At 44.1% G+C, this 25,693-nt stretch overlaps 1 protein-coding gene across 10 annotated transcripts in view; it reads right to left on the minus strand.

Annotated features, from left to right (window-relative positions):
- The window catches only part of JARID2 (jumonji and AT-rich interaction domain containing 2), a 243,013-nt gene that overhangs the window by 75,751 nt on the left and 141,569 nt on the right, over window positions 1–25,693 (minus strand). For 9 of the 10 annotated variants that reach the window (XR_014232297.1, XR_014232298.1, XM_082345419.1 and 6 more), the window contains one exon: window positions 20,713–20,854. The exons of the other annotated variant lie outside the window; for it this stretch is intronic. Coding sequence is in view for 2 of the 9 variants with exons in the window: in XM_082345419.1 (XP_082201545.1) it covers window positions 20,713–20,854 (142 nt within the window). In the remaining 7 variants the exon portion in view is untranslated. The remainder of the gene's footprint in view (window positions 1–20,712; window positions 20,855–25,693) is intronic. 10 annotated transcript variants of the gene reach the window in all.

The raw sequence follows: 25,693 nt of genomic DNA on the forward strand, positions 1-25,693 counted from the left end.
GAGAGTGGCATGGACATATATACACTACCAAATGTAAAATAGCTAGCTAGTGGGAAGCAGCCGCATAGCACAGGGAGATCAGCTCGGTGCTCTGTGACCACCTAGAGGGGTGGACTAGGGAGGGTGGGATACGGGGATGTTGCATACAGCTGACTCACTTGGTTATACAGCAGAAACTAACACAACATTGTAAAGCAGTTATACTCCAATAAAGATGTATTTAAAAAAAGAAAAAAACCAAAAAACAGGACCTGGGCCACACGAGGGAGTCCGCCCTTGAAACAACTTCCCTCTGGGATAGAAACAGGCTTGGGAACCAATCATTCATGAGAAGAGAACTTTCCAGGAAGAAAAGTAGTTTATTCCTTCCTGACCTCCCCTTCTCAAAGCAAACAGCTACAAAGACAACCTCACACCCCTGGGCTTCTAGGCTGATTAGCTCAACAATGAAACAATAAAACCAGTGGGGCCTGAGGGCTGGGTTGGGTCTGTTTAGAGCCCAAAGCCAGACCTTTGCGGACTTACAGAAGGAGACAAGGGCACCAGGTGAGGACTCAAACTCTATCTCGGGAGGACAGCCCACCAGACTCTCATTCTTCCACGAACTGAACTCATTTTAAAGGAACGTAAAAACACAGAATAAAAACATTATACAGGGAAAAATGACATGAGAAAGACATATGCTGGGGAGTATGTGGAGAAAAAGAGATCCCTCGCACACTGTCAGTGGGAGTGTAAATTGGTGCAGCTAACTTTGGAAAACGGTATGGAGGCTCCTCAAAAAATTAAAAACAGAACTACCACAGGATCCAGCAATCCCACTTCTGGGTATTCATCCGAAGGAAATGCAGTCACTATCTCGAAGAGATACCAGCAACCCCATGTTCACTGCAGCATTATTTACAATTATTTACAGCCAAGATATGGAAACAAACTAAGAATCTGTGGAGGGATGAATGGATAAAGAAAACGTGGTATGAATATACAATGTAATATTATTCAGGCATAAAAAAGGAAATCCTGCCATTTATGACAACACGGATGGCTGCCGAGGGCGTCATGTTAAGTCAGACAGAGAAATACTGTGTGATCCTCATTTACTGTGGAATCTAAAAAAAACAAACTCATAGAAACAGAGAGTAGATTATTAGCAGGGGTGTGTGTGTGTATGTGGTCAAGGTAGAAACTTCCAGTTATAACATGAGTAAGTTCTGGGGACCTAATGTACAGCAGAGTGACTACAGTTAATAACACTTTACTGTATATGTGAAAGATTAAATTAAAAAATAAAAGTACATGAGGTGAGAGATGCGTTAACTAACCTTACTGTGGTAATCATTCATAATATGTGTATACACCAAATCATCAGGTTATATACTTTAAAGTCTACACAGTGTTATATGTCAAATATATCTCAATAAAGCTGGGGCGGGAACCACAATGACTAACATTCAAAAGTAGGGCTTCCCTGGTGGCACAGTGGTTAAGAATCCTCCTGCCAATGCAGGGGACACGAGTTCGGGCCCTGGTCCGGGAAGATCCCACATGCCGCGGAGCAACTAAGCCGATGCGCCACAACTACTGAGCCCGCGAGCCACAACTGCTGAAGCCCGCGTGCCTAGAGTCCATGCTCTGCAACAAGAGAAGCCACCACAATGAGAAGCCCGCACACTGCAACGAAGAGTAGCCCCTGCTCACCGCAACTAGAGAAAGCCCGCACGCAGCAATGAAGACCCAACGCAGCCAAAAATAAATATAAATAAAATCATAAATTAACAAAAGTAACCTAACACCCTGGAAATTTGAAATAAACTAGCCAGAATTAAGAGATTTAACTTGGTGGTTAGTTAAAGCATTTTTCTTTAAAACAAAGCCCAAATCTATTTATGGAGTAGAAAGAAAAAAAATTCAGTTATATACGACCACAAAACTTCAGAGAATGTCCCCGCACAGGAAGGCCCCAGATACAGGAAGTTGAGGAACCCTGTTCTGTTGTTGACGATCCTTCTCCTCGTCGCCCCCTGAGAGATGAGGAAACAGTGCCTCAAGACACATATTTGGTGACTTGAACAGGATTAAGCCACTACTGAATACGTTTAGAGAACACACAACAACATTCTGTCAAAATACTTGAATTCACAGTCCATGGAATGCACATAATGGAATTTTAAGACACTTGGATAAATGAATGGGTTCACTGCCTGTTCAGGGGCAGGGAGTAGCCTCTGTTGTCATGGTGACTGTAAACCAAAGCATTCCCATCCACACTTGACAGCGGGTAAGATAAACACAGATGAGAAGTGACCCTATTTTGCCCTGGCAAGAATTCTGTGACACTCCCTCCCTCTCCCCATCACCTCCTCAAGGGAACTGGCTCACCCCAATCTCTGTGCAACACTCTCTGGGAGACACCACCGCCCCTGAAAAGAAACCCACAGGCTAAAAATACAACTAATTTCATTTTAAAAGACAAGCTACTGAGAAAATGTTGACCAGTATATGGAATTGCCCTTCACAGCAAACACGACTAGAAGTATGAATTCTGTGCACCAAGGGACAGCTACAGTGTTATTTAGCGTCCTCTCTCCTTCTCTGATCTAAAACACAACTTGCTTTGTAAAACACTGAAATTGGGCACACAGTGAAAGGCGGAGACAGACTTATGGAGGTGTGTGTGTGTTTTACGGGCAAATTCCCCCGCTGGGTATAAATTAAATTAAATCCTCTGCAAGTTGAAACGTGTGAAATCAGAGAAAGAATGAGAGGTGCGCTGGCACCTCCATATGTACATATTCTCACTCCCACCCCACCGCTGCCGGGCGCACACATATTCACACACATTCACACACAGCCCTGGGAGGGCTGTGGGGAAAGGCCTGGTAGAATCATAAGAACGGGGATGTGATGGATATCGCATTGTCTCACTGTCAGCCGAATACCATCCATGAATACTAAGTAGAAAACAGAAGAACAAATAACTTGCAGGGACACAGTACTGTTTCCAATTTTTCCTCTCCACAGCCCAGAAAGAACAGCGGGAAACATCCCCAGACCTAGTACTGTGCCATCAGTGTGGGCGCATCTACCGGGCCAAAGGGAGCAGCACCACCCACTATGGCCTACAGGGAGCTGGAAATCATCCTATAGCTAGGGAATTAAAGCCAGCCCACGACAATCCGTGCAAAGGCAGTCCAAGATGAAATCACATTGTCTGCTTTGGCGAGTTGTTTGCAGCAGGAAAATACTTCCACTCAGACAGCGTGCCCTTAGGTAGGGCATACTGCACGTAAGCAACTACCTAAAGACAAATTACACCGGGGCGGGGGGTTGGGAAGGAGGCGGCATGCAGCCAGAGACCAGTCTATAAATAATTTCAAATAAACCACAAGGGAAGGAAAGACATCATTGTTCTGTTTCTGCACAAAGCAGATGAACAAGCTGAGGAAGGAAACGTTTGGGGACATAAAATGAAAAAAGTCTCGAAAGCCATCATCTCAAGCAGGCATGGGAAGAGCGGCTAAGGCCTAAACTCAACATGTATGAAGGAAAGAGGAGGGCACAAACAGATGAAGTCGAACCACGCTTCACCTGTTGGGCTGAGTAAAGGTCTGTTCAAAGGAGAACCCAAACTAGAGAACAACAAAATGATCACAGCTCACCCAAGAAAAGAAAAATTAATTCATCTAAATTCTTACCTAAAGGAGTCACCCAAACTAACAAGCGGCGACAAGGGGAGAATACTGCTCTGAGATCAAGTCTTTCTGGAGCAAAGGCTGCATCTACCTGATAAAGGCTAACGGCTCCCAGAATTCTTAACTGCGGGGGTCATCGCTGTCCATTTACACAGCGACTCTACAGAAAACGGGTATTTACTATTTGTTGAAGGACAGTAATATGCCAGGTGCCTTAAATCATGTACAGCGTTTAGTCCAGGGGTTACCAGAGCACTGGTTATCAGAGTGTGATCCTCCAACCAGCAGCGTCAAAACTGCCTGGGAACTTAACAGAAATGCAAATTCTGAGACCAACTGAATCAGAAACTCTGGGGGGTGGGACCCAGCAAGCTGGGTTTTAACAAGTCCTCCAGGTGGTCTCCTACACGCTCAGGTCGGGGAACCACTGGGTGAGAGGCAGCTCCATAAGGTACCGTGGTTGCCATTTATCGGACAATGCAATGGAGGCTCAGCGACTTTACCTGGCTTTTAAGAACACAGATGCCAAGCAAGTATCTACATTATTCCAAAGCCTTTGCTCTCTCCACTGCACCACATTACAGAGGCTTTCTGTCCCTAGTACTGGACACGAAGGCCCGTTTAATTGGTGAGGCAGCCAGCATCAAAGATCTACTTTATATTTTAAATGAACAAAACCAGATTTAGTCCAGAGGGATTTTAATTCTGGATACGTCCTCTCAATTTTGATAAAGTCTACTTTCAAAGGTAGCACCATTAAAAAAAAAAAAAAAAAAAAAAAAAGGTAGCACCATAAAGGGTGCCACACTGGTGCCATGTGTATTGTAGGTCCTAGTTCGCTTAGCAAAACTATTTGGGTACTGCTCACAGCAGGGTTAGCTTGCTTACCTAGCCAGGTATGCCTGGAAACAGGCTCCCTACTGGCTTTATTTGCTAAGAGAAGGGTGTCCACTCCCACTGTCATGCAGTTAGTGGCTACTGGCTCAAGGGGGTTTCAACAAAATCAGTTTCCATGTTCCTAGATTAAGGGTCAACAATGGAGATAGAACCTCTTTGGGAAATCCGTGGGTGTCACTATCCAAACTGACATCTATCTGTAAGCCTCTTCATTTCTCAAATTGCTTCAACGAAAGAGAAATTTATAGATCGACAGTCTTAAGTACTTTCTTTGTATACAAATTTCATTGTTTTAAGTATGAATTTTAAAATATCTGGGCAAACACAGGAGAGTGGTGAAGATGGGCAAAAGCAAATGTTTGTCCTCAAACAGGGATTAAAGTGTGTCCTGCCCATCTGAACCAAGGGCTGAACCAAGAAATCTGAATAACATGCGCAAGCCCTCGTTTGCACCAAAGGTAGGGGGAGTAGAGGCGGCGATGGTGATGGAAGGGGCCCCGCAAAAAGCAGTCCGAGCGAGCCTTCCGTGTGTCTGCTGGCAACACTCTTCCTGACTTTCGAAACACCCAGGTCTCCAGCACCCAGGGAAAGCTGTACTGCCCTACCTTCCTCTGGCTTCCACAACAGCCCAAGCTCATAGCAGGAGGGCATCTTTCAGAGACGTAATACAGATTTTGGCTGTATGGAGAAGATCAATGTACATTTTGATTTGGTTCTAAAATCACTTCAAACATTCACAGACATTCTCACCGTGAGGATTCCCAGTGCCCAGTCCTCCCTAAGCCTTAGATTTCTCATCTATGGCCCAGGATGATCTGACATTCAGATGATCTATAAGGGCTCTATTTATCCCGGCCTCGTTCCATGAGACTGGACGGTAGGAGGCCTAAGAAATGAATATCGGGAGAGCAATCCTGGCCAGAGCGGCTCAAATCCCTACAAAGGGGAATAACGACAAGCGCCAGAAAGGCCAAATGCCAGTCCACATTACACAATGGCATTTGCCAGACCAGCAAGCAGATTATAGTACAAACTGTCTGCAGGCTGTCACAATGGATGCAAACATAGTTCTTGGGGGCAGAATAACAGGCTGAACAAATTTATAATTATGTTCTAGAGAAAGAAGGACTGAAAACAACATATATTTTAAAACTGCTAGAATCCCATCCTGCACAGTTCCAAGTTAACAGGGAGAAAACAAAATGTAAGTTAATGAATACATCATAGGTAATCACAAAGCATCCCCCAAGATTGACCTGAATCGTGCTCATGGTTACCTGAAGCATCCTCTTCAGACCATTCATTCCCCAATAGTCTGCAGGAGCCAAGGTGGGCTTCAGCCTGGAAACAAGGCCCCAGTAATCCTACCATCCCCAGATAAGTAGGCACTGACAAAAACAGCCTTCCCACGAGATAATAATCAATAACCACTAAATGGATTTACATCATAATACATCAGAGCCAATGCTTGTTTCGTGTTATTTTTAAATTATATTATCAGAGAACAATTTACTTGACCCAGTAAAGCACCTGGCTTATTATACTGTTATATACTCAACAAAATAGTACTTCCTATGAAAGAAGCAACATCTCAGAAGGCCTCCATTCATTTCCAAATATGTCTGAAACCAAGTATGAACAACAGGACAAAGATTCATTTCTAAGACCCAGCTCTCGTTTTCCTTTTAAACGTTTTCAATCTTTCTGCATTTTATATACAGTAGACAGCAGGAATTAACATTAATGCCAATTCTACACAGTTGAAGCTTTTTATAAAGTGGTCATATATGCTATTCAAACTTTACAGAGTAAATTTTCTTTAAGAACTAAACTCCAAAAACGCAAATAAACAAAGGCTAAGTCTTCTTTGACCTCTGGGAAAACCAAGATCTGAGAAGGTAACAGGAAAAAATGCCAGATATATTTATTACCATCATGATGAGAGAATAATGCTTATTATCATGGAATTCGATGATCTGGTTAAATATCTCAAAATTCTACCAGAAAACAGCAGTCAATACTAAGCTAGTACCACAGGAAGAACCACACGGCCTTCAGACAAGAAGGCATTTTCCCCCTTCACTTGGCATCACTAATTAACAATGCCTGATGGAAAGGCAGAAAACACACTGCAGTGGTTTCAGGACTCCAGAACCTGCTGTGAAAGCGGAAGTAGGTACTTGCTTATCCTAATCAGAGGTCACAAGAGAGGCCCTGAGGAGTCAGTTTACAAGTTACATTTTGGTTTCTATATAGATGGATGTGGAATTTTGGACCCAGGAAGTATTATGGAAGCAGAGGAGAGATAAGAAGGGAGGAGAAACAGGCTGGGGCGGGGGGAATAAAAGAGCAGAATAATATATTACCACCAAAAAACAGTACGCTCCAGTCTTTCCTAACCCTCTAAAATAAATAACTATGGGCAACACTTCAAAAACACACAACAGAGAGACGGGACACACAAGTACAGACGCACCTACCTTCCAATATGATAAGAGGGTATGTAAGATCTGGACAATTCTAAATAGGAAAATATGCTTCTCAAATAGAACAACTCCTCTAGGAATTTCCTTTCCTTACACTCTATTTGGCTACTCTTCGAATTTGTTTACCTTCACAAAAACATACAAACATACCAGATACTCCGCCAGCCACTGGGGATACAAAGAAAAACAAGGACGATCCCATCTGTGAGGGAGCTGAGGGCCAAACCCTTTTAAAGCTTGAACGTGGAGTGAGCACAGCTAGATAGCAATGATCACCCAATTCCCTCCCTGCCCAAACACACTCCAAAAAAAAAAAATCACACAGATGATGCTGACGCCACACTCATCCTATGGGATGGGCTTTAAGCTAGCGGGAGAGATCTATCAAAGCATTTTATGAGGCCATGATAGAGTCTATGTTTCCAGATCAAAGCAACTGAGCCTAAAGCAAGTGAGAAAATATTCTCGTCCCACATCTACCTTATTCCAAGGGGAAAAAACCCATCTATTATTATGATCTCTTCTTTAAATTTCTGAATTTCTAACAGCAGAAATGAACCAAAAGCTTGCCCCCTGACAAGTGATTTACGTTGCTGCCTTCCCTCCTCGGCCTGTACTTTAGAATCTCTCTAGCGCAGTGTCCCCCTCCACCCAGCCAATTCTACCATCAAAACGAAGAAGAGGGAAGGAGAGAGGGAAAGGGTAGGGCGGGGGTGATGAGAACACTCTATCCTCATCTTAGCAGCAACAATGTGCACTGCTTTTAATTGAGCTGCTAAGCAGCCAAGTGAGATGCTGACATCAGGGAACATTCTGCATAAAAAGCCATGTCTAACAACCCCTGCAAAAGCACTCACATGTGAACCACAAGTGACACTAATGGCTGTCACCCCCTTTGCAAATGAGGTGACTCCAAACCCCACAAACCCAGCATCTAGTGCCTTTCATGTGAGACGTATGGAACCAGTGTCGTCTTTGTGCTCGCTCTCAATTTCATCAAGGAAGACTTGCGAACTGATAAGATGTTTCCGGGAGGGTCAGATACCACTGAAAAGATCAGGGACGCGTTTACATTTGTCCTTCGGGAGTGTAAAAGGCAAGGAGGGCAAAAGCACGTGACAGAGACGTTCATATCGAAAATACGAGGAAGAGCAGTGCTAGAAGAGGAAGGAAGGAAACTGGTATCCAGTTTCCGTGGCAACCACAAAGCATGCATGCTACACCATCATTTGCATAGGAGGTGGAAGTGATATCCCTGCAATCAGATCTCTGAGGTAACAGAAAAAGGAAATGGCCACAGCGGTAATAAAACTGCCTCAAATGAAGTTCTACCATTTTCCTTAAACAAATAAATGCAGCAGAAGCCTGTGTGCTTACCAGGAACCTTAAGCAAATTCTGGGAGCAGCTGCACATTCCCACAAGCATCCAAAAATTTTGTCCTCGGTAACAACTAATGGCCAATTAAATCAAAGGGATTTTGCCAATCTCTAACCCTGCAGAGGACACACATACTCTGGGGCAGGCCCCGTGTTTCCCATTCCTTCCTTCACACTAAGACCCATGTGCACAGACCTCTTAGGAGGGTGGTACGTCTTTATGGAGAAGAACTGACTATCTACGAAGACTTCCCTAAACAGAATCCCTCTCTAGCAGGAAAAGTAATGTGTTAAGGAAAGAGGAGCCCAGTTTCACTAATGAAAAAGCTTAATACACAATTCCAGGAAGATAAGCATTAACAGTAAATTTGAAAATAAACTGCACAATGCCAGAAAGATACACCTCTCCCTGCTTTAGATTCCTACACTGTGTTACTCCATATACAAGGGGTTACCCCACCCCAGATTACCCAGGCCAGATATGTGGTGCTTTAAGAGAGACTTAAAAATGGAAATTCCAAGATAACTTTAAAAGTCAAGTAAGGATGGAGCCAACATAAATTTATTCTATAAGTCTCCTAATCAAAACCAGAAAATGACAGTGATGGTTTTCAATGACCAAAGACCCCCCACCGCCCCCCCGTCAATCCCTTTCTGATTAGCCAAGAACCTCTTATGTTTAAGTCAATTCATCCTTTGGTTCAAAAAAAAGAAAGAGATCAGGACTGGGGTTTGTTTTTCATTTACTAAGGTGAAGAGAGGGAGCCCATCTGTTCCCTCCTCTAATCAAAGGACGCTAACTAATGCTAGCGTTCAACATGCATCCAACAAACATCAATTCCCGTGCCTCTCAGCACATCTTGGCTTGGAGTGATTTGGGGACCAAGGCTACAGCATAGCAGGCGCCTACCTACTGCTGAGATACGTTACCGTGCTTAATTCGAAGAACCACCTGGGTTGTTGGTTACTGCACGGCTGCCTACCTGGGCTGGTCCAACTCGAAGGCTACACAGCTCTCAGACCACTGCAGGTCCCTGCAGGCCCAGGACAGGCAGGGTGGGGTGTCGGGTGCACCCTACTCTCACTACAGGTGACTGCTTAAATCAACTACAATACTGTGTCAATCCTGACGATGGACTCCGCAAGACAGAAAACTGGAGCGGGACCTATATTTTTGTCCCAACAAACACGTGTGCCCCTTCAAAATATCAGCTAACCCTCTTACCTCAAACGTGCTGTACAGAAAAGTTAGTAAATAAACCCTGCCCCCTGCCAGCCCTCTGGTCAAGTCAGTTAGAGGAAGTACTGAAGCCCACCAGGCCTTCCAGAAGCAGCCTGCTACAGAGCACACAGAGCACGGCATGCGTCAAGGCTCAGCCTGTGCGAAGAAGCCCCCGGCACGCAGCGCTGGCCCTACCTGCTCTGCAGCACCCAACATGCTCACTGCGTGATTAATGTGGCTCCAACACATCCATCTACCGGGCTGACTGCGCCCCCGGCACTGGGCCTGTCTCTCCGTGCTATCTTGCCCAAGAAGCTGGCTCCCGACACCCTCCATCAGGAAGTTACAAGAGCTGCTCCACGGAGTCTAGAGCCTAGCAAGAGTGAAAGAGTCTACAAAAGGAAAAACTCTATGTTCCTGTCAGCTCACTGTAGGGGGGCCCCAACTTCCCTAGACACCCCCTGGTGTCCCACAGACGTCACATCTTCCATGGTACTCGACACACGGCATTTGAAATGATTTGCTTCTTTCCTTCTTCTCTCTGGAATGGAGATTTCCTGCAGCTCAAAATGAGGCTTAATCGACCGTATCTTAGATCCACCCAGTACCTGGCAAACAACTCGGATCTTGATGAAGAAATCAGCATTCCTGGACTCCGCTTCCCTGAAGGTCCCACTCCTCTGAGGGTTAAAAAGGTATCGCTTGGCCCAGCCCTGAGACTCCTCAGACCTCTCCCAAAATTTTGAAAACAGAACTCTTCCATCCGTCTCCATCACCAGCACTGCATGGGGGCTCTGCACCACTCCACTCAAGGTGGGTAGAAACCATTTACTGAGTCCTGAAATAATCCGGGGGCTTTATCTCCTGGCAAAGTTCACCCAATCCCCTCTGTGTGTCCGTTTTCTCATCTACAAAATGGGAATGATATTCAAAGACCTATCTCAGAGGGTCTGCTGTGAGAATCAAACGGACTAATACACGTAAACAATTTAGAATATGGCCGGCACACCAGAAGCGGCACATAAACATCTGTCAAAACCACCCTGCAAAGGGGTAATTCTTTTGGAAGATTTTCTTTCTCACGGAGAGTTAAGAGGAAAAGCTGAGTTAAGCAGCAGAAAGGCTCTCCAAAGTGCCAGTCCATAAGATCCTAGAATCTTAGAATTTTCTTTCTCCCGATTTGTAATCAAAGGCCTATTTATAAGACTGTGCCAGAAAAAAACATGTCACTCCTTAAACCATCTAACTCAGAGGATCAATCAGAGATAAGTCTCCCACCCAGGTGTCACTTGCCGTAAGATCAAGAGGCCATCAGGAATGGACACACAATAGTTTACACATGTTTGTATGCTACCCAGGGACCCAGCATCACTCCAAGAGTTTCGAAAATCTCATAGACACCAAGGCCCTGGAAAGCTGTCTTCCTGTCCCAGGAACAATGGCCTCACGGACTGTATGAGAGTCCTGGTCCCAGGGATACACCTATGAACAGTGCCGGGCCAGAGGCACTGAAGTCAGGAGTGGGGTCTCAGGAGGCTAAAGTCACGTGCCACGTCCGCAGGGTCGAGAAGAAGAAGGGGAAAGGAGAGAGAAGCAGCAGGAAGGCTCTCCAAGGAGGGGAGTGCCTTGAGAAGGCAGGTAAGGAGACTCCCTGCCAGGACAGGAGCATCCCGCAGTGCAAGCACAGCTGCCAGGAAGCCCTGAACGCCGCCCCCCACACCCGACCTCCCCAGGCCTCGCGGCCATGGCCCTGAGGAAGAGCAGGCCAGTGAGAGTCAGCGGGACTGGGGATGAGAGGTGACGCCCTTCCGCCAGCTCCTGCCTCCCACGTACCCAACCCAGGATAACACGCAGGGGCTCAGCCCAGGGTGAAGTCAAGCACACGGAGCACCCCTGAGCCCTACTTACGCGGGTTTCGGGGGTAACAGTGCGCCTCTGCTGACGCTAGAAGCACAGGGTAGAGGGGAGAAGGAAAACATTCCAAAGGGAAGGGCACCTGCAGCCCATCCTGCCGTTTAGGCCAAACAAATCCACGCACATTCCATACAGGGAACCCCAAATCACCAGCCCAAGTCTGGGCAATCACAAAGCAACCTCAGTCCCCACCCAGTTCCAGATTCTTCCAAGCTCCACCCTCTGCCTCCTCCGCCCCACCTCCCAAAGCACCACCTAGACCTGGGCTTTCCTTCCTCTGATCCGCAGCTCCGTGAATGGGCTGAGCCTTTAGTCCTCCATAAAGGGCGTTGCTCGTGCATTTTCAAGTGCACAGTCAAGAGGGCCTAACGTGTGAGAAGGACCACACAGATGGACTCCACAAGATGCTTGGTTAAATGAGAAGAAGGCTCTGCTTCTTGGAAACCAAAGCAATGCAAAACATTGTCTTGAAAACCCCAAGTCATGCCACACAGGTAACAATCTGCCACATAGTCAAAATTCCGAGACAGGAAGAGGAAACGGGGAATCCCATAAACCTACCATAAATAATGTCACGTGCAAAACCAGTCAGACGTTATGTTGATTAGAGCAGCTTCCGTGGTTCCGCAGACACCATGGCCAGGCTCCAATGTCACCATGGGGGACGGGACGCGGGAGGGTTCTCTTGAACAGACTGCCAGTGTCCTGGGTTACCGAGGGGACAGAACTCACGAGCGGGATCTGAGAGGTCTGAACAAAGCCCAGGGGATGCTGCTGCAGGAGAAGAATCTGTGTCTAACCATGACCGTGGGTGATGACACTGAGAAGCCCTGGCACAACCAGAAAGACTCTCACAGCCCTCTGCTAGCCAACTGGAGTCACGTGACCTTCAGGTTCACCTGGGTGGCCACTTAACCTGGGAAAACACTTAAGATCAGGGTTAAGGTGTGTAGAGCTGAGAGATGCAAACTCCCCTCCCAAACTTGAACAGCAGGGAAGGTGAAACAGACCCACGCATGAGCAGGAACCTGAGGTGCGCCAACAGAGTGAAAAGTGAAGTGAAAGAAAAGCGTATTTTCCCAGAGGGATGTAGGAACAACCCACTATAATCACTAAGTCATCACGATCTATCTGGAACGGTCACTTGAAATAAAATAGTCAGTTAGGGCCTCAGAGTTCTCACATCCAGGATGACTTGTGCAGGAAAGCATGACCTCTAACCTCTAACACTGGAAGGCTCCAGAGATGATTTCAAAAGCAAAGTGTGTTTTACTCAAAAGAAACTAAAGATTCCCCCGTCTTCTATCTCCTTCTTGGTTTACAATGAACAAAAATATTTCACTTATTACATTAAAGAAGGAATACAAGCACCAGCAGAGAAGAGACCATTTACTAGGCTATATGATCTGAGGGGCCGCAAGAAGTGTCCAGTGCACCGAGGTGCGCAGCTGGTGGGGGCGAGAGGCACTGTGAACCAGCCACGGTTCAGCTCGCCAAGCCAGGCACTGGTGGCCCAAAGGAGCACCCTTCTGGAATTTGTCCTGAAGGTACCTGAAAAAATAAGACCTACATCCGATACTCCTGATGGAAGGTGACATATGGTGGAAAAGTTCCAGGCATTAGAGATACGAAGAGCTGGGTTCAAATCGTGACTTTGCTATTTACACGAAACATGCCACTGGTGAAGTATTTTGAACATTTGTTGACTCAGCTATAAAACAGGGTAATAAAACCTTCCAGGTATTTCATAAGGATTAAAGTAAGATTTATTAGCACGATATGTTATATTCACTAAGGGACAGTTCTTCTTTTAGAGACAGAGGTTCTGGAGCTTCAAAGAGTAGGAAGGATGGATTTCTACTAGCAACATGCTCTCTTGTGGAGGGAGATTTTTCTATTTATAAGTCAGCTGCTTCTTTATTTTGAAATTTTCTATTTCATTGCATTGGGGCCTACTTATGCAATTCACGTTTTCCTTTTCTGATGACTAATTAAACGTGAGGTTATGACCGAGACTAAGATAAAGTGCAAACACAGTAGTTAACATTTCCTGTGTTGTGTTTCTATCTCATTCTCTTTCTCTCAGTCAACATTCAAAGAACAGATAGGACTTCTGCTTCTGGCTGAGACAGAGTAACAGGGACAGGATTCCCTTCCTGCCTGAAAAAACTAAAAATCCATACAAGACAATGGACATCACACAACAAAGCACTGTGGTCCCTGGGAAACAAATGATTGCCCAGATTACCGCCTTGAGAGAAATCCAGAGGAATCCCTGAGTTGAGGAGAAGGAATTGAGAGTTTGGGGAGGAACAGAATGTATAGAGCAGAGTACTAGAGAGGCAAGAGTCACACAGAAAACTCTGGAATCTGTTGAGGACCCTCCTCAAGTACTCGCTGAGTACACGTGTGTGAGGGAAGTACCCAAGGAAAAGTACCATAAGAAAGAATTACAGGGAACACTCCCCGAACCCCACACAGGGCTGGGAATCATGCTTTGCCAAAATGGTACACATAACTCACAGGGCACTGAGTAAAGTACTTATATGGGTTCTACCTGAGTAGTTGGGAAAACTTACCCCTACACCAAACACTGCTCTCTGGCTCTACCTAACAAAGCTTAAAAGGTTCAATGTTCTCTAGTAACCTAATCATACCCTAGAGCAATGCTTGAGAATAGGCAGAGAAATACAAACATACCCAGAACCCAACAAAAGAAAACTTACGATGCCTGGCATCCAGTAAGAAATTACCAGGCAAGCAAAATAGGAGGAAGACGTGACCTATATTGAGTGGAGGGACATCAATCAATCCAAAATGACCCATAAGTGACACACATGATAGGTTAGTAGACAAAGACACTAATAACATCTCCATTACACATGTTCAAGAAGGTAGAACAAAGACTAAGCTATATTAGGAGAGACACTAAAGATTATAAAAAGACCAAAATCTAGAGACGTCTAGAGACTAAAGACAACAATGTCTGAGGTGAAAATTATGTCTGGAGATATTAGGTAGAAACTATCTACAATGAAACAGAGAAAAAAAAGACTGGAATAAAATGAACAGAGTACTCATGAGCTGTGGAACAACTTGAAACACCTGGATATACGTGCACCTGAAATCCCTACGGTGTGGGAAAGGAACACATGTGAAATATACCTGCAGAAATAATGGTTCTAATCTTTCCAAAATTGATGAAATCTACAAAACTGAGAAGCTCTATGAAGCCCAAACACAAGAATCTAAGAAACCTATATGAAAGCATATTGTATGATAGATTTTTTTTTTTTAAACTTTAGAAGCAGATGTCTTGCCAGATACACTGCAAGCCAGGAGATGGTGGAGCAGTACCTTTAACAAACTCCACAGGGGAGTGGAGGAGGAGGAACTATTAACCTACAATTCTATACCCAGCAAAAATATCTTCCAAAACTGAATGTGAATTTCTCACAACTGCATGTGATTCTACAACCCTAATAAGAAGATTCTTTTTTAATCAGGGTGAAACAAAGACCTTATCAGATATAAAAAGCCTAAAAGATTCATCCAACACCAGCAGAAACTGGAAATGTTAAAGTCCTACAAGCAAAATCAAAAGGAAAATGATACCAGAAAGCCACATAGATCTAAAGGAAGGAATGAAGAGCACCAGAAGTGACAGCTGTGTGGGTAAATTAAAAGAGCAGATGGGCTAGACACAGCTAGGTTTACATTTTTTACATTTATGTAACTCCACAGTTATTTTCTGTGGTTATTAAAGGTGCCGCATAATATTCAGTTCCTCCGTTTTGTACCTTTTTTACTTCCTGTAGGTAGAGAGTATGTTTCAGTCAAGATAGCTTTGAATTCAATAGTGCATTTAACATTAAACTATCCTACTAATGCATTTTGTTACACAGATATGTAAAAACTATTTAGGCTTTTAAAATTCTAATTCTTAAGGATGGTCACGTTGAATAACTCCAATTTCTAACACTGAGTGCTGCCCAGTAAGAATCCTATGCATTTGGGCCTATCTTCTTTCCAAACTTGGAGGTAGCAAACTACTGCATGTCAACATAGTACCTCGGAACAGAAATAATAAGGAAAACAGTAATATTTGACAATTCACCTGTAAAAGGGATGCCTATTAAAAGCCTGGGAGAATTCTCACCATCTCAACATGTATTCATATCCAAAACCTGAACCGCACCAAGTCCTCACCCCTAACACGCCACATTCAAAATCCAACCTCCTAGAGCAGGGCTGGCTGTCTGAACTCCATCAAGTCTTACACTACCAAAGGCTTAAATAACTAAAATACAGCAGCTCTTTGTTTAACAAAAAGAAAACACTTACATCCCTACAGAGGCACAGTCCACACTATTTTTTTTTTTAATTTTTTTTACTAGGTCAGTAGACGCTACTGGAGTTTGTTTTTAAAAGTGTGTCAGGGATCTTACTATTAAGTACTAGCGAAATAGGGGCCACCCCCCAAGGGCTTATGTGTGAGTTATGTGTGAATAGCCCAGATAGCATCTTCACAAACTACATCCCCACCCCACTCACACCTGCTCTGTGCAAGCAAATACCTGGTCACAACAAGCTTTGTGGAAGAATTCACACTCCACACCATTAGGGTCCTTCCCGTGACTCAGTAACTTCAGAAAAAGAGGGACGGGGCTTCCCTGGTGGCACAGTGGTTGAGGATCTGCCTACCAATGCAGGAGACACGGGTTCAAGCCCTGGTCTGGGAAGATCCCGCATGTCATGGAGCAACTAGGCCCGTGAGCCACAATTACTGAGCCTGCGCGTCTGGAGCCTGTGCTCCGCAACGAGAGAGGCCGCGACAGTGAGAGGCCCGCGCACTGCGATGAAGAGTGGCCCCCACTTGCCACAACTAGAGAAAGACCTCGCACAGAAACGAAGACCCAACACAGCCAAAAAATAAATTAATTAATTAATTAATTAAAAAAAAAAAAAAGAGGGACACAGGCCCACACTTTTCCATCTGCCCGTGGATGGTGGTGAGGGCAGCGCCATGGAGAAAAGATATAAATCACAATTTGCATAAATCAAAATCACATTTGAGAAGTCTTCAATGAATGTGCATGTCCCCATGTAGCAATTCATGTGTCATACACGCTGATGACAGCTAACAGGAGTCCTCCTTATATACCTGGGAGCTCCTCATGAATCAATTTGCCTAGGACACAAAACCTCCCATAAGGTGGTTACTACTGTCACAGACATTTTACAGATGAGGAAACCGAGGTCCAGTGATGTTACAGAACCTGCGCAAGAACACATAATAGACAGTTGAGCCAGAAGAGGCCACACGGTCTGGCTCCAGGCCATACTCAACCACAAGGACCCCATGACACGTCCCTGAGAACTTCCACCATCTTTACGTTCCTCCCACCTATTCCCTCCACCCATCCAAAGATAAAATAAGTACATACAGCACTTAATTCTGCTAGATATCTGCGTGGCCAAGTCCAGTGACCCCTGAGGGACCATGCATTTTGGATCTCCCGTGTACTTACACCTAAAAGTATACCATTTCACCAACTTCTCTGTACACCTTCTTTCCACCAGCCAAACACATAATCCCCATCCTGATCATAACCATCATTCCCAAGTTTCTCACAGTCTATCCACACATGACTGACAAAATTGGTCCATTCTGGTTTCTACAAATCCTCAGATACTTCTTGCAGGAAACAAATTTTACAATAACCGAGTATCCTGGGATGAACAATATAAGGGGTGAGGGTAAGGAGCTAGGCATGGCATGATTAAAGGCTGAAAATCTCTGTCATGTTTCCATTCTAAACAGTTAAGAACTAATTAATGTATGATTTTTTAAATTATTTATTAAACTCACCTACCACAGGGATCAAAAGAAAAAGAAAACCAACACCTAGGAACTCCCACCAGCGCTGAGTCCTTCAGATCTTCAATGGCTGGGCTGCCCCGTCCATCAAACAGGCAAAGAGCTTCTAGAGGGGTTGGCTTTTCCCTTCACAAAGAGTGACTTTAGATGATGACCTTTCAATGACTAGGTAAAGAGATACCTTTTATTTTTGCCTCAATCAAGAAAAATAAATCCTATGGAACTCTGGATTCTACTGCTTCCTATGTGCCAAAGAGATCCCCAACTTAAGTAAAACCAGTGGCAGCAAGTACATAGGACCAAACATAGCTTAGGGGGTTTCCGGTAGAAAAATAACACAGTGTAAACACATGGGATGTTTTGACTAAAGACTTAAGAAATGTGTTACAAGCATCAATCAGAAAATGGAATTGCTTCAACTTGCAGGCTGGAAATTCAGGGCAAGGTCTAAACTGAGGCTGGCGTAGTCTACACATCAGATTTCAATTTTTCTTGAGGAAGTCAAACACATAAATTCCCTCTTTCCCCTCCCCCACCAAGACAAAGGCATACTAACTGGTGATCCTAAAAACATGCACCTAGAAAGGGCAATTAACTGTACAAAAATAGCTAGCAATTCGTATCATTCTAAAGAGAGAGGGAGAGAGAGAGAGAGAGAGGGAGGGAGGGAGGGAGGGAGGGAGGGGGAGAGAAAGAGGGAGAGAGGGAGAGAGAGAGGGAGAGAGGGAGGGAGGGAGGGAGGGAGGGAGCATTTTCCAAAACAAATACATAAATCATGACTGGAATTTTAGGACTCTGTTCTCACATAGAAAGTCTAAATGCCAAAAGAGAATGCAAGTGGTGCATCATAAAACATGCTCTCCTCATGCATATTTACGGGAATTTTAGACGCTAGGTAAAGAGTAAGATCTAGTCAACAATCAGTTCAATGCCGCTTCAGCGACATTTCAAAATCACCACTTTAGGTAGTTACTCTGGGCTTGGCTTGGAATCAGCAGAGACAGCACACTTCTCAGCTTCTTAGAAAAGGTACGTTACATGTAACATGAAGGAAGGTTGAGCACTGAAGTCTGACGGTAACTGACAAAGCTCCAGGAATTCAGATTCCAGTTCATACCCTTACAAGGCAGGGCTCATACCATAGAATGTATACTAAACGTTTATGCTAAATACCAACAAGGAATCAAAATAAGCCAAAAATTATTAAAAGTTATTATTTTCTATTTGCTATGTACCCTGCAACACTTCAAGACATTTATGCCCTAACGACACTACCCATCCGTAAACTACAAAGCCCCTTTCTGCAGCGCAGGCCACCCCAGACCAGCCCTAAATCTAGCCTAACCTGTCAAACCTTAATCTACACTATGTCCCTGATTAAGTAGACTGTGATCATAACTCCCCAAAATGCTGTCATGAATCCGTAATTCAGTAAAACAAGGTACTTGGCACACTAATAATTAAAGCAGATTAGCAATGCGTTGAGTTTTCCCTAAGTTCCCCTAAACAAAGTTTCTCTTTTTCACTGCCCTGGAGAATTAAAGTTAATTGACTGATTTGCACACAGCTGCCACACAGGACCACAGTCCCGTGCAGAGAGGAAGCCGGCAGCACTGCCATCTGAGAAAGGCACTAGGAGCCAGGGACAAAGGGCTCCCCACACCCACCCCAAGAGAATGAAGCCTAATGGCCTTTGTCATCATACCCCCATGCTGACCGGCCTCACCAGAGGAGAGGGTGATGGACGGCCACGTAGCTGGAGGATGGGTGCTGTCATTTCCAACCACAATCACAGACTTCTGTTCCTCAAAAACAGATGAAAGATGATGCATGACCCCCCACCCATGTTTGGAAACATGGAGAGTATTATTACACATTCCAGTACGTTTACTAATGTGGTTTTTCTTACACACCCTTTAACTCCCTCTCTTGTGACGTTGCACTTTTCAAATTGGGGCAGAGCGAATGTTTGTCACAGAGCTTACACTGAGACACTCAGCCAAGTGTTTTTAAATAGAGTAACATACAAAGTCCAGTACACTCACTGGCAGAGATACTTCTTACGTAAGCGTGCTAATTGTACTAACAAATCCAATGACACCTTCTAAGACACAGTGCTGAGGATTAAGGGAAAAAGAGGATGGAAGTTAATACAGACTCTATACCATGGGTATTCTAAACGAAGACACTGCGTGACAGAGGAAAATAAAGGCTTGGAGCTATGCATCTCAAATTTCAGATCTAAAGTACAGTTCTGTTAAGGATTTTAAGTATCCACACATGGCCACTCTTCTCCCTTCCTCTTAATTTGCCACCATATTCAGTTCTTCATTAGATATACACATCTAGATGGTTTCTGAAAAGTAACTATAATTCTGTATATAGAAAGGGCAATCAACGAAGTCCAGACTAGGAGTTATTTTTTTCCCCTTTCCCAAACCTCTCCAACAAACAGATTCTAAGAAAAAGTAATTAATCTTGTCATCCAGGAAAACACTGAGTATGAGAGCAGAAAAGGAATGAAATGAAATATAAATTCTAAGGGGGGTGGCAGTCCGCGCAGACAACACGAGGCGTGAAATAAGGCTGATAACTAACAAAGGGTTTTTAAAACACCCAATTAAAAGCGTTATTATACAATGTCACTGTCTGACCATGAAGCCACAACTCTTATCAAACTACCATAGCCAACTTCCTGATCAAGCTATCTGAAGCTTATTTAGGAAAGTCATTTAAAAAAATTAAAAACCTGCTGGTAAATTACTTTTAAGAACTGATTTCACACCTACTAACTTGGTTACCACCAAGTGGATTTTGCTTTCCTGACAAGGGGAAGAATTTTTCAGAAACACCACATTTAATTCTTCAAATTTTTAGAAACATCTCTTTAGAAATGACGAAATACCATCTAATATACTCAAGAATACAACTGATGAAAATCAATTAAAATGAACAGCAAAGACAGGAATTACAAGTTGGCAACTCTTTGGCCAATTTTTATGGCAGGAAAGTGTTTTCTTTGGTCCACAGCATTTTTTTGCTTTATTCATCTCTAATAATAATTAGTGGACAATATTTAGAAACCAGGATATTTGATACAAAAATCCAGAATTCTGGCTCCTCTATGAAAAAATCAGGAGATTGGGTGAGTGGGCCCAAGTTTGTTCCCACGCGGCCAAAACTGGCACCTAGTTTGAAAGTCCCTGGTTTAAGGCACCAATATTTTCAGCCTTGGGTACTAACCTTTTCCTCGACGGCCCTTCTTCAAAATCTGAAGAACTAACATCGTTGCTAGTTGAGGACACTTGGGATGCATCGTCCTTCTCATTCTCTGACTGTTCTGATGCTGGTCCTAATCCCTTAGACTGGCCATTACCAAGGAGCCCTACAGGTGAAAAAAGGGGACAAACACTTAAATACATGACATCAGGAAGCAGCACTTTACCACAGTTAACCCTACACAGTGGCTGATGAGGGCAGACAAGAATCTGGATAGAAGAGAATTAGAAGGCACATATCCCTTGTGAATGGAGGGGGAAAAGTCCCACCTCATCCTACTTTAGACCTTACACAAGAGTGAAATGCCTACCAAAGAAATAACTCCAACAGTAAGAAAGTCAAGCAGAAATGTGTAATTGTAATAATACACTATAGCGTTCTTTCTGAAGTGCATCAACATCTTTCAGGGCTGGGGAGTGGAAAGGAAGAAACAAACTTCACGTATTACCGATTCAAACTAGTTACCCTTCCAGAGCTAAATATTTACTCTAAAAACACTGAAATCCTTTTTGGAATTGCCTTCAGGAACCAGTACCTGCCACCCAAGAAAAAGCATCAATCATTACCTTGTGGCCATATATCAGTTCTTAACTAGAGGTTTAACTGTACAACTTGCTCTTCATAGCAATCCACTGTATCAGAGTCACTGTATTGGAATCTGATTGTCTCAGAGGAGAAGGATTCTCCACAACTCCATACATGGCACCACGCGGAAGAGGGAGCGTGGTGGCCCCAGGATGAGCCACTAGTAACCCAGACTGGGAAAAGGGCTATGCCAAGTGACATGGAAGCTGCTGAACCACCAGCCAACGGGTCACAGCTGAATAAAAGCCTGGTCTTCTAGCATTCAGATGTCCTTGCATCTAGGGCTCTGGATACGATTTAGGTTCTACCAACAGGGGGCTTGTACCCACACAAGTGTCCACAGCCCCCGGCCCCCAGTTCCACTGTCTAGCCACCAGCCTCTGGGCATCAGCAGAAATGCTAGCAAGTGTCTGCATTTTCACAGCCACGGTGTTTGGCTTTTAAGTGAAGCCAAAAGGGCAGGGTGGCCCCTTGATTTTTGTCCTCCCAACCCTTCCAGCAAGTTTGTAAGCACTTACGTCCCTGTATTAAATCCCTTTTTGGTTGAAGCACTTAAAGAGCGGTTCCTATTAGTTGCAGTAAACACTATATAGAACACAATATTCTACATATTGGGTAAGATTTTCTGGAAGAACACAGTATACTGCAACAAAACCCTGGGACTTAGCCTGTTTACGCATGCATTTCCCCAGTTATCTATTTTTACATCATTTCAGGGTATGAGTAATAACATAACGTTGGAAATCTAATACAATGCAGTAAATAAAATCCCATGGCTGTCACTTAGACTTGTGGCTTTGAGAGTCATGACTACAATACGGAAATGAAAACACAAGACAACTTCCCAGAGAAACAGAAAATGTGGGGAGTTTGCACTGTGAGGCAAACAGGAGACATAATTGCAGGGAAATCTATGAGTCTAAGGGTTGAAGTGTAGCCAACATTTCAAAGATGAGAGCAGTGCCATCCATTACGGTAACCACTAGTCACAGGGAGTTACTGAGTACCTGAAATATGGCTATGTGAGTAAAAAGATGAATTATTATTTTTATTCAACCTTATTTAAAACTCACTATAACTAACATTTCTTTAATAATTTGATATTAATTCTTGAAATATTCTGGATGTATTATTAGGTTACGTCAAATACATTTAAATGAGTCTTACCTGCTTCTTTAAAATTTTTTAATGCAGCTCTAGAAAACTAACACTACATATGTGGTTGAAATAACATCTCTATCGAGCAGCACTAAATTAGAGCACTGCAGTAATGTCATGGGCGGTGGGGGGGGGGGGGGGATGACCACCCAGCAGCCCACCCAAATAGTAGGAATATACAGACCATACTTATAAACGCAGATTAGGGAACTAGCCCAGGGACATAATATAAGTCACGTGTAAAAAAAGAGGAGCTAATGGATGAATTACCACACTTGAAAAGGATGGTAAATTCAAAATAAAAATTCTGGTTATGGAACCATATATAAAATTAATTTTTTAAGGGGGATTATCTCTAAAATAAAAAAGTGTACTCTTGGCTGAATTCAAATTTTTCAATAGTATGTAAGGACTTAAAGGAGAATAAAGCAAGAAAGGAGGAAGGAAATATAACTTCATTTTTTACCACCCACCATATGCCAGGGCACTGGGGATGCCGGCATAATCCAACAAAGCCTAAATTTTAGTAGTGAGAAGAGATACCCCTGTGTGTATCAGTTAGCAGTATGTACAAAGAAGAAACCTTGCACTTGCAGGGCAAGCAATAGGGGAGGGCAGTGAACATGAATCACTGGGGCCAGCAAGCAAATCTGCAAAAGCAAAACGAGGAGAGCAAAGCTGGTATGTGCAATACACCTAAAAAACAAAAACCAAAACAGTGGTGGTGCTGGTGACAGCGAAGGAGGAAGAGGAGGAAGAAGAGGTGGTTGTTTGAAGCTGTGTTTGGAACAAGGAGGAAACAGAAGGACCACCAGGCGCTGCTCGGTGAATCTGAGGAAGAAGCACTTGCTGTCCCCTTTGGTACATACATAACAAGATCTCAAGTATCTCCTGAGGGAGCAAGCAGCTAATGAGTGAATGAGTGAGTAAGTGAAGGAATGAGTTAGCAGAGAAAAGTTAAGCTATTCAATGACAGCTATACCCTTGTCCTTCTGACAAAAAGAACCTCTGCAGACTGTAAAGAGTAGTGACCCTCAAACTTACGCCCTGGGCATAACCCCAGTGTGTCCTCTTCTAACAAATTTCCAGATGATGCTGGTTCTGCTTTGGCTGGTCTAGGGACCACATCTTGAGATCCACTATTGCAGGGGGAAGCAAGATTCAAGCCAGTAAGAGATCTAGTTGCCCTAAGACACTATGGGGAAGCAAGATTCAAGCCAGGAGGAGATCTAGTTGCCCTAAGACACTATAAAGCTCTGGGCAAGTGTGCACTAGATCTCAGGAAACCAATTATGTTTGTACAATCTATCATAATACAACTCACGGTAAGGCACCCAAATCCAAAGTTCACTCACAGTAAGGCGCCCAAAACCAAAGTTCTGCTGGGGCATTCTTCCACCTTGGATCATTAATTTTGTGAAAGGAAAGAAGGCTGCTTACAAAACTTAGCACAAAGCTATCAGAGCCTGCTAATGACAAATACAGTTAAAAAGTAACGCATGATGGAAAAGAAGTGTTCATATCTAAGAGGCATCAGTCTAGAAACAAGGATATAATGTTTCTTTTCTCCAAAAAAAAAAAGAAAATCAACTGCCCAGGCACAAATTCAGGGAAACTGGGTTATCAAGTTTTACATGAAAAGGGGGAATTTTAATTGACTGTATGTGAGCCATTAAAAGGAATCTAAGTGCTGAGTCCATAGTCCCAAGCCCTCATCAGACTAATATCCTCAAAGAACACCAAAGATTCCTCCATTCCAAGGACTAACAATGTCTGTTACCTGAACTAGGAGACAGATGGGTTGTCATTCACTTTCCAGATCAGGAAAAAGGAGCCCACACAAAGCGGCTGCTTGCCTGTTCTGTGAACTAGGAGACCTCAGCTGTTTCCAGCCTTTACGGGGGGGCAAGAATGACTTGTTCTGCGTATAACTGACTGTTTCAATTTGAGTACCCCCGTCCTGACATCAGCACAGAGAAAATGTACATTTATTTTTAGTTAGACCGTCTCCATGGTTGGATAAACCTGGGCTTTCTTTTCTGAACACCGCCCACCCCCTTATTCACATCTCCAGTGGACAGGCTACCTTATTTCATTTTGAACGTTTTCATCCAACTCGTACCACCTACCCAGTCCAGAAAAGCCAGGTCAGCAAGATGGAACACGATGCCACGGGGCAAAAGAGCCGTTATCAGACCATCAGACAAGCCAGTGAGTACTGCCTTTCCTTTCCCCTATGGAACAAAGCCCTGCCACCGACCTTTTACATTATTTTTATTCAATGAGAAATAATCAAACGGCATCCTCTCCTCCAAACACACCAACTGGCTTTATCTTCCCACCCTCGCCCAACCCCACCATCAACACAAACCTTTGTCGGGGGGAGGAGGTTAAACAGAGGAGACGCGATGGCCCAAAGACCGCCTCCCCACACGAGCGTTCGTTCTCCTCTATTAATATTCAGTAGGTTGAAGTTAAATTAAACCACGTCTATTGTCTTTCACAAGAGCAATAAATATGAGCTGAAAATTCCAAATCACTGCGGTAAAGGCAGCCCTCGGCGAGTCACCGTCAGCTGATGGGGCGGCGTGCCACAGGCCACCACAAGGGCAGTGCCCATGCTCACGAGCTGAGAACCCCAGGGAAACAAAATTCAGGAGCTCTGGACCCTCATCTCCCAAATGAGCAAGCAACGAAAAGGCTTTCAAGGCAACACACCCGAACCGGTTCTTCCTAAGCCTGGAACGGCAGCAGCGAAGAGGAAGGAGCAGTCCTGTTCTGGGGGCTGGAGATGTGCATGAACGTCTCCCCCTGGCCTTAACGTAAGGGGGGCTGGGAAATTTAAAACACAAATGAGGCCAAAGATTCCGTCAGCTAAGTGATGATGAGAGCTACAGATTTCAGAACAGAAATGTGCACAGAGAAGGAGATTCTTTCCTAACATCTGAAAAGGGGGACGAGAATGGGCAGTGCTTACAATTTTGTTTTAGACACAAAGAAGTTTCGCCAGTCCTCCCATCAGCTACTTGTACGGGATGGAATACAAAACTGAAGGAAAATCTAATGCCCTTATCTCACAAAAGAAGGGTTAAAGAGAAAGGAAAACAAGGAGACCTCTGAAGCTGTTCTCCAGCTTCCAAAACATCTGGAGCACACCAAACGTATTAGCATATTAGGGAGAGTCAGTGTATTTGGCTTTGTT

The sequence above is a fragment of the Balaenoptera borealis genome, assembly GCF_965194805.1.
Source record: "Balaenoptera borealis genome assembly, chromosome: 12".
Classification (NCBI taxonomy): domain Eukaryota; kingdom Metazoa; phylum Chordata; class Mammalia; order Artiodactyla; family Balaenopteridae; genus Balaenoptera; species Balaenoptera borealis.